Genomic DNA, 10247 nt, shown 5'->3' on the forward strand with positions numbered 1-10247 from the left:
ATAAAATGGGCAGAAAATTAACCCGCATGCATGTCTCTGCCTCTAGCAAGCTATTCCATCAGAACACTCATTTGACTGGAAATCACAGTCGCTAGCGCTAGTAGGTAGTAAATTAAGCAAGAATTCTTTGCTTGATCTTGCACTGCATTAGAGGCTGAATTTCTGTTTTATATAATACATTTGGAAAAAAAACAGTGGTGATTTTTAAGTCTGCCTGCTTAGTCACATACTGTTAATAGTGTTCAATATAGAGAAGAACAAAAGATACATATATTAGTTAAGGGAATCTTCATTAAAATATGGCCTTTTGGAAGCTGTGGACTAGTGTACGCCTTGGGTCACATTATGGTCCTTCCTCACCTTATACCCTTCTGTCCGCTTTCCCTGCTGTCCCCCCGAACCCCTCCAAAAAGAAGAAACAGCAAAGATCGATAGTGTTGAATAAACCAAATTCCCATCTTATTGGCCTGGCCCTCAGTTCTACAGTTACAAAAGTTCTACTACTGTATATTTTATTTATTTATTTATTATAAATTTATTTATTTATTCTTGGCTGCGTTGGGTCTTCGTTGCTGCACGTGGGCTTTCTCTAGTGGCGGCGAGCAGGGGCTACTTTTCGTTGCGGTGCACAGGCTTCTCATCGCAGCGGCTTCTCTTGATGCGGAGCACGGGCTCTAGGCGCATGGGCTTCAGTAGTTGTGGCTCGCGGGTTCTAGAGTGCAGGCTCAGCAGTTGTGGTGCGCGGGCTTAGTTGCTCCGCAGCATGTGGGATCTTCCTGGAACAGGGATCGAACCCGTGTCCCCTGTATTGGCAGGCAGATTCTTAGCCGCTGTGCCACCAGGGAAGTCCTACTTTATATTTTAATTAAAACTCCCGTCAAAGGTGTTTTATCTGTATGTTCATTACAGTCTTGATTATAATAATGAAAAATTGGAAGCAACCTTAAGGTCCAACAGTGGAAGAATGGTTAAGAAGTCATGCCTCATCAATACAGTGGAGAACAGTATGCAGTAATTTAAATAGTATTAATGGCAGTGTTATATATACACTAAATTTTATGAAAATATGTGTGCAAAATATAAAAGGTAAGAGAACTGCTTCAAAATGCTAATAACAATGGTTATCTCAAGTAGGGAAGTTTAGGGTTTTTGTGGGGGTTTTGCCTTATAGCTTTCTATATTTTTATCATTTTAAAAATAAGCAGGGGAATTCCCTGATGGTCCATGGAGTCCAGGTTAGGACTCCATGCTTCCACTGCCGGGGGCCTGGGTTCGATCCCTGGTCGGGGAGCTAAGATCCCACAAGCTGCGTGACACAGCCAAAAAAAAAAAAAAAAAAAAAAAAAGCATGTATCATTTTTCTAAGAGGAAACAAAAATCAGTGAACATCATTTGAAAAAGAGGGAGTCTTGGGCCATTTTCTTTTAACCCTCCCCCTGTTTTGTTTCTGTTTGCAGTGTACACAACCTGTGCTAAATGATCTAATGCCAGATATCGCCATGGGAGTGTCCACACTGTCACTCAAGGACAGGAGGCTTCCCGAACTTGCTGTAGACACAGAATTAAGCCAGTCAGTGTCTGAAGTAGTACCAGGGCCTCCCCAGCATCTATCGTGTATTCCACAGAGGCATACACACACATCTCGAAAGAAACACACACTAGAGCAAAAACCAGACACTCGAGAAAATCAGCAGGAATATCCAGATTTCTATGACTTCTCGAACGCTGCTTGTAGACCGTCTACTCCGGCTCCTGGCAGACGCAGCCCTTCCCCTCCGCAAGGTGGATATTTTGGTCCCGATTTGTATAGCCACAATAAGGCATCACCAAGTGGCTTAAAGTCAGCCTACCTACCTGGCCAGACCTCTCCTAAAAAGCAGGAAGAAGCTAGGAGAGAATATCCACTTTCCCCTGATGGGCATCTGCACAGACAAAAGAATGAGCCGGTACACCTCGATGTTGTTGAGCAGCCTCCCCAGCGGTCGGACTTTCCTTTGGCAGCCCCAGAAAATGCCGGCAACGGTCCAGCCCATGTCAGGGGGCGAACAGCAGTGGAAACTGACTTGACTTTTGGGCTGACTCCTAACAGACCTTCACATTCTGCATGTAGCTCTGAAGCTCCAGAAGAGAGATCTGGTAGAAGACTGGCAGACAGCGAGTCCTTGGGCCATGGAGCTCCGCGAAATACAGATTTGGAAAGGGAAGATTCAATCAGCAGAGGAAGGAGGTCACCAAGCAAGCCAGACTTCCTCTACAAAAAGTCTGCCCTTTGAGAGCAACCTCCAAGTCGTCTGTGCCTGAGATGTGAAACATCCCATTTTATGATGTAACCCAACAACTTAGAGTATTGATGCCAGCTGATAACTCAGTTTCACGTTATTTTATTCTAGTTTTTGTATATACACGTCTGTTAGACATGGCATGCTAAGAGGGTTATTCTGAATGCTGCGTCTGTTTTGTGTTGGAACAATTGTGTGGGGGAAGCATTTTTAAGAGCAAGCAAGCTGGCACTTTTTTTTTTTTCTCTTTACAAATGATGGAATTTTTTTGCACTTGTACTTTTATCTGTATTGTTTTTATATCAGTATGTTAAACTTTATTGCCACATTTAAAGGACTGTATTTTCATACTTTTTTGCATTTTACCTTTCATCTAGCAATTTCCACGTGCATTGGATTGCACACTAAGATGTATTTTCTTATGAAATAGTTCTGTGTTTATTTTTTAATTATAGAAATTCCAAAGAACAGCACATCAAAATGCTCCTCTCTTTTCAGTAATCGTTTTAGTTCAGAAATCTTCCTGCTCAGTCTTCATAAATCTAACGTCGTACTTTTTAAATGAGTCTTGGGAGCTGGTCTTCATTCCTCCAGCAGGAATCCAGTCAGGATCCTGAAGTTTCCTGGTTCAGTAAAGAACAAGAAGGAGAAAAGCCTTTTGTGTCCAGACTCAAGCTGTTGCTTTATTCACAGTGCAGATGCTGTTAGAATCACTGCAGATTCTGGTAGTGTGGATTAGAGTTTCACTAGATGAGGTTCTAAAGCGATCGGCTTTCCTGGAATCCTAAAGAAGTGGAATTAGCGAAGTAACTTAAGCCTGCCCTGCGGGGTTGCCGGTTCTGAGCTGCGACTCTCCAGATGTCGGGGGAGTGACTGCTTTGCTGCCTTCAGTTGTCTTGCTCTCTGTGGGAAAAAAACAAAAGGGCTTCAGCCTTACGGATGTCATTTGGTGTTTGTAAGCAGATATTTTCTTTTAAGTGTTTTTCAAAGTGTGTCTGAATTTTGGTTTCCTTTAAAGAAGTTGTTGTATAATGCATAATGCTTTGTCACCAAAAAAGAAAAAGAAACCTTTTTTTTTTTTCCTTCGGTGAAATACTACATGTCCTACTTGAACTCCACTGGGGACGCTGGTTTGGGATTTTACTGAACCACTGAGCACATGGGATCTTTTAAGATCCCCTCCCTTAGAAGGGCAATGTGTGAGCTAAGGACTGTTTTTTTCTTACTCTCCAATGTAAATACATTAGTATTTGAGTTTTTAAATCACTTCAGCATTATTTGAGCATTCACTTTCTATTTTTACACATACACACACAACCGTAGCACTTAGAAGAAAAGAGACTTTCTGAACACTCCCTCCCGTGAAGGATGTTGGGAGCCTCTTCTCTGTGTATGTATATATATAAAAAACTCTGAATCACTCACACTCACTCTAAAACTATGCAGGGCTAGGGAGCCTTTACAAGCTACCATATAAATGAATGACATGCACTTTTAAGTAAATAGGTTTCTATTGGGTGTCAAGAACTCTGATTTCTCCCGAAACTGTAGTTTCTCTTACAATCTTTTCCTACTTTTACCCTGTGGATATACACTCAGGAATAATCTGACATTTTAAAAAATCCTAACAGTAGGTAGTCTTAAAGATGGGAACACATCAGTTTGTCTGTCTACACCGGCAAACCGCTGCCACTCGCTCTGCTGCCTGGCTAGTTAGCTGCTGCCCATACGTCCCTCGATGTCGGCCAAGCTGCACACCGAGCCCCAGATCTCCCAGAGTCAACACCAGGCTACTGTGAGGTCGGCTACACATTGTCGCCTTTGAGGCTCCTTTTTTTAAAGATGAAAAACGTTAGGACTCTGTTCTCATTTTTAGTAGGTTTTTGACTTTATGATAGATGACGGTGTCTTTTGAAGCCAATCTCAGTCTGTCCTCAGAAACACAAAGTGTTAATTCCATCATATTCCTTAATGTGTATTTATATACATGTGTTGACATGAATTATTTCGATACAGTTTTAAATTTCTATTCTGAATTCAGACTGTGCTGTGCTGGTACTGCAAAGAAGAGTGAGTAGACGTAGTTGGTGGGGGAAATCTTTCTCATCTCCAACCTGTTTTTTTTAAAAAATGTTAGACGAGAGCTATTGGTGCCACACATGCATTTTTCTGAAAATTTATTAAATATTCTTTCACGTCCCTAAAATATAATTATAAAAGAAGTGGCCACTGTTCATAGTTTTATTTAATTTATGAAGTTTGCTTTTAATAATTTAGTAGCATACCTGGCTAAACTCTATGTATAGAGAGAAACGCGCTGTGGATCGTGGACTGCTGTGACTTCCAGAAGGGAAACAGACGTGGGTTTAGTGTTAGGGTAGGTGTTAGTGGACTTTTAATGTATCTTGTGAAATATGGTCAGTAGGGTAGGTTGAATAGCTATGTGCCTCTGGCTTTTGAAACCATCTATTCAGTTTTCTTTGATGCTTACTAAGCATTAAATTCTTTCAGTGCTGTACGAAGATAAATGTGAAGTCTGAGTAAGATTGCTCTCAGAAATAAACATGTATAATATAAAATTTAGGCCACGGGACCTAGCATTTTACTCGGTGTAGAAATTTCATGAGAACCAAATCTCAACATACCAGATCTCCTCTCGAGGCCATGGACAATCAGGCCATTAGACAATCGCCACCTTTGGTGTCCGCCGTGTCGAGGTTAGCGAATACCAGTTAGAGCCTGGAGCGGAAGGAGAAGATCTACGTTTCTTCAAGATGCTGTTGGTCTGTTTCTTATATTTCTGTTTTAGTTTTGTGATTTTGATTAGTAATTTCAGTTCAGAGTCACCTGTGACTCCTAAGGGAAAAAGATAGCAGCATGAAAGGCAAAAATTATTCCTGAAAAAATCGTTGTTTGAATTTACCATGTACTATACATACTCTTTTTCACACGCCCCTGTAGCTTTTTCTAGGCATGTCCCTAGACCTAATCTCTCCTGACATTTTGGTAACCAGGTAGATTTTAAATGAGTTCTTTTTATTTGAGTCTTTTGGGGGTTTTTTTGGTTGAACTCTATGAAACTTTGCTTAATTCTTGTTTATGCTTCCTTAACAAACTGTTCTTTATTGAGTTTTCTTTGGATTTGTTGTCCAAGCTCTAGCAGCAGCGGACCATACGTGTCCCTTTGGATTTAAGTGATGATGGAGGGGAAATAGCATATACAGCAGCAGCAGCAGGGTGCAAAGATGACCCCCACGTGTTGGCAGCAGCGGGACGCAAAGATGATCCCCGCGTGCTGGTCTCTAGAGGTGAAAGATGAACACTTCTCAGTAACTACTCATCAAAATATGAATTTTCATGTTGAAATCCGCCTTTTAGGGGAAAATGTGTTTCTGAAACACTTGTAAGATACTGGTTTTGCAATTCTAAGGCATTTATGTTTTTATCTTAGGACTGAACTCAAAGGGAAATGTTTGCCTTTTTTTTTTTTTAATTATTTGGTTGACCTTCAACTTACTGTTGAAAGTTACTATTAAAGCAGCAGTGATGGGTGCTATTCCCCGTTCTGCAGTGGTTTACTTTGTCTACTAAGGAGTTTACTTTAAAACCTCATTACAGATAACCTTACTAAAAGAATTACCGTCACACACTAAAGTGTATTGTATTATTTTCCATTAACACTGTTGTACGAACAGTGTTTTATGAAATGTTTAGTTGTCTTTTTGTCCTGTCGATTGCAATAGGTGTTATGTAATTGTTGTATTGGCAAGTTTTTTGATTTTTCTTTTCCTCTAGAGAAGCCTCAGACCATGAGTCAATCTTCCATATTCTGAATGTTATAATGCTGTGGCCGTTTCTATAGAAAGATTACTTGCAAGTGTGTGTCTTGAAAATAACTTCTTGTGTCTGTGTGTTTACATGGGTTCTGTCTAAGAGCTGAAATGAGCTCTGGAAGCTTCATCGTGTACCTGCACGTGACTGTGTATCTGGGTTCCATGGGCACGTGGGACGGAATCCTGCTCTTAGGTGGGGTGGCTGAACGATAAAGATTCCTGAACTCCACTTGCTGTTTGTGTACCACGTCTGTGCATCAGAGAGGTGGTATCTTCTACAACACTGCATTTCTTGTGGTTGTGCTGTTACTGGTATAAAGTCAAGTGCCTTCAATGCTAAAGGCTCAGAAATTTTTCTTAAACTGATTTCATGTCCTATGCAAGTGTTTTCTACAACCTGCATAACCAGTACTTTGTAAAACTTGTTTACGCTTCAAATGTACATAGTGTTTTTTAAAGAAATATATAGTATTTTTATTTAGGTACCTCCAAACTTGAATTCGTCTGTGTGAAGCATTGTAAAATGATACATTTCTCTTTTGAGTATCATTACAGTTGTACAAAGGTTTTCACTGGTTCTATTTTTCTACTGTTACTGACAAGCATGTAACACTGACTTTATCCTACATATAGTTGGCGTTTCAAATAAATGGCTTGGATAGAACCCGCTGAGTTGGATACAGTCTGTTTTAGCAGGTAGCACACAGCCCTCAGTTATAGAAGCAATGTTGTCCCCACCACTAGGTAGAAGTGGGAGGTTTTCTAGGTGGACTTCTCCTCTGTCTCTATGCTTTCAGTTATTCAGAGGCTTTTTTCAAGTATTATGGATTTCTTGGAAATACCATGTTTCATTTGATTCAAGTTCAGAATTTTCTGTGATTTCACTGGGGCATTTCTGAGAGATTTCATTTTACAATTTGAGCAAAAAAGTAACTTGCACAGGGGTCTCCAGAGGAAGTTCAGCATTCCAAACACAGGGACCCAGCAACTGGAATGAATCAGTCACTGGAAGGGCTGTGGTCCGTCGGTGAGAGACCCAAATGCACCCCAAGATTCACAGGCCTCCAAGTGTCAGACACCTGGCTTAGATTCAAACTCAGGAGCGTTAATATTTTTCCATTTGAAAGGGAAATGGAGTCATGATCTAGAGTCTAGTTTTCCAAAAAAAACATGCAAAATAGAAAGTTTTCCAATTTCCGTTTTTTAAAATCACTATTTAAAATTTTTACTTTAATCATTGCACTAATAAGTTCCATCCCAGCATTTCACCCTTTGTGCCTCACTGGGGCAGTTCTCTTTTTATATTTCGTAACCGTCTTAGGTTTAACTGTGGAATATCAAGATAAAATAAAACCTAAGGTTTCTGAAGGTGAGCTTCCTCAAAATCTAAAACAGGAAATTGGGTAAGTCAACTTTCACTTCTGTTCTTGTGGATTCCCCTGGAAAGGTGAGTTCAGGCCAGCTTCCCTAGCTACTTGAGGCCTTACCTCTCCTCAGTGCATTAAGGAATAGTTCTTGAGTCCACTCTTCCCAAAGTTTGGGAATGTGGAGCAACAGATAAAGCAGACAGGATACCTATTCTCAGAAGCTTTAAAGTAGGAAGAGACTTCCCTGGTGGTCCAGTGGTTAAGAATCCACCTTCCTAATGCAGGGGACGTGAGTTTGATCCCCGGTCGGGGAACTAAGATACCACATGCTGCGGAGCAACTAAGCCCTCCCAGGGCAACTAAGACCCGATGCAGCCAAAAAAAAAAACAAAAAACAAAAACTAGCTAGAGACAATTGGAACAGTACATAGCAATAGGAGGTTACTGTGGCTGAGGGGAAGGCTGGCTTGACATGGCCCAGGAATGAATGGGAGGAGAAACACACTGGATTCACTACAAAGCACTTTATTTTTTTTTCCTGTAATCAATGAGTTAAGTATTGTTTTCTTTAATCCTCTGTGAATCACCTACTATTATTAGTGCATTTTACAAATGAGGAAACCAAAGCACAGAGATATCAAGTGACTTGTCCAAGGTCACACAGCTAGTAAGTTGGCAGAGCCTGAGTTCAAACCCAGGCATTGTGGCTACAGAGCCCAAGTTCTCAGCCACGGTGTTGTACTGAACACCAGAAAGCATGGTGGCCCAGGCAGGGGGACCATAGTGTGCAGAGAGTGGAGGTAGTTACAAGCATGGCATTTACTTGTTCAAACATTTATCCAATAAGTAAGCAACTTCTACCTGCCAGACCCTGCTAGGCCCTGAGGTGACAGGAATGAACAAGACAGTCACAGCCCCACCCATAAGAACGTTAGGGTGTCAAGGAAGAAAAGACATCGTACCATTACAGAGGTAAGGTTGGGGGTCTTACTGGTCCTGGGATTGGGAAGGCTTCCATGTGGAAGTGACCTTCAAAGTGCAGGGGAAGGTGGAGTCATGGGGCTAGGAGGGGCGGGTTTCCTGGGAGGTTTCGGGGACGAGGCAGAACCTGAGGCAGGAGGTCCTGAGCACTGGGGAAACCGGTGTGGGCTGGGACAGAGGGTTGAGCCCATCTTGCCAGCCCTTCCAGGGCAGGCCAAGGATTTTGAAGTTGATCCCAACAGGATCAACGGGAAACTGCTGTAGGGTTTTAAGCAGGGGCATAAATGTAATCAGATTTGCATGCCGCACATCACTGGATTGAGGCAGAGCAGGAATGCGTCAGGAAACCAGGCGGGAGGCTGCAGAGAACGGAGGAATATGGTCAGGAAGTGATATCTGCAGGACTTGGGCATTGCTTGGACGTGGGGAGAGAGCGGGAGGCGTCAGATCTAGGGGAAAGACCATGAGTTTAACGTTGCTTGTGTTCACTTGGTGATTCCATGTAAGCTGGGAACTCAGAAGCAAGGGGCCAAGCTGGAGGTGCCAGGTGGGAATTGTCCACATACGTGGGTGGCATTGAAAGCCTCGGGAGTAGATAAGGTGACTTAGTGGGGAAGGTTTAAAGATGAAAAGAGAGCCTAGGAATGAACTCTGGAGGAACTCCGACCTTTCTAGGTCAGCTTGAGGGAGTTGCTGACCAAGGGCGGGCTACCAGGTAGAAAGAGAACTAGTGTGGTACTCAGAAGGCCAGGCAGAGGCTGTTCAAAAAGGACGGAATGTGATCTTCAGAATTTATAAAGTGAAAGGAGTAAAAAACAAAACAGGGCATATGGATGCTCCCACTTGTGGAGCAGACAAGAAAAAGGAGCTACATAAGAAACTTGTATATTCATAAAAACGTCTGCAAAGACCTATGAGGCAGGACTGCCTCTGGAGAGAGAAGGGCATTGTAATCGGGTGGGGGGAACTTAGCTGTATACTTTTTGTACTGGTTGAATTTTTAAATTACCTGCATGTATTACTTTTTCAAGTTAAATGTTAAGAGATGAAAGATCAATTCCACCCCTCCCCAAAAGTTAACTCAGTGGCTGCTGCTCGGAGATTTTGGAAAATCAGGCTCAAAAGATGCTTTGGGTCGGCACCATGGAGAAGGTGAGTGAGGTTGGCAAGAGCGGTTTGGTGGCGGGATAGGGAGAGAAGCCAGGTGGGGTCAGGTTGGTGCGGGAGTCTGCGTGGGAGATGAGGCGATGGCCTGGGTGAGGAGCTCAGGGTGGAGAGGCGCGCGGAGAGCACGGAGGCTGGGGCAGTGGTGAGGTGTTGGGAGTCATGGCCAAACCCCCTTCTTCATCTCCACACGTCCCTCATGAGAGACTGTCACATGCCCATGTGCAGTCCAGCTGGGGTCTATCCCCCATGGAAGAGGAGGAGGCCAGCTCAGCATAATTTGTTCTTAAAAGACTCTTAGTTCCGGGAATTCCCTGGCGGTCCAGTGGTTAGGACTCCATGCTCTCGCTGCCGAGGGCCCAGGTTCAATCCCCGGTTGGGGAACTAAGATCCCACAAGATTTGCGGCACGACCAAAACTAAAAAAGACTGTTAGTTCCTAATCACAACTACTTTCTCCAAGTATCAGAAATCATTCAGGGACTTACCTGGTGGCCCAGTGGTTAAGAATCCGCCTGCCAATGCAGGGGACACGGGTTTGAGCCCCGGTTTGGGAAGATCCCACATGCCGCAGAGCAGCTAAGCCTGTGCGCCACAACTACTGAGCCCGTGTGCCACAACTAC

The 10247-nt window shown here is 42.9% G+C and overlaps 1 protein-coding gene across 2 annotated transcripts in view; it reads left to right on the forward strand.

Moving 5' to 3' along the window:
* Positions 1 to 7114, forward strand: part of BTBD7 (BTB domain containing 7) — an 81478-nt gene extending 74364 nt beyond the window's left edge. Inside the window, exon 9 of one of the 2 annotated variants that reach the window (XM_079908243.1) lies at positions 1458 to 7114. In XM_079908243.1, coding sequence (XP_079764369.1) covers positions 1458 to 2273 — 816 coding nt within the window. In that variant the 3' untranslated portion in view covers positions 2274 to 7114. The remainder of the gene's footprint in view (positions 1 to 1457) is intronic. The other variant, XM_079908242.1, reaches the window with a different exon arrangement.
* The last annotated feature ends 3133 nt before the right edge of the window (positions 7115 to 10247 follow it).

The sequence above is a fragment of the Stenella coeruleoalba genome (assembly GCF_951394435.1).
Source record: "Stenella coeruleoalba genome assembly, chromosome: 2".
NCBI lineage: Eukaryota > Metazoa > Chordata > Mammalia > Artiodactyla > Delphinidae > Stenella > Stenella coeruleoalba.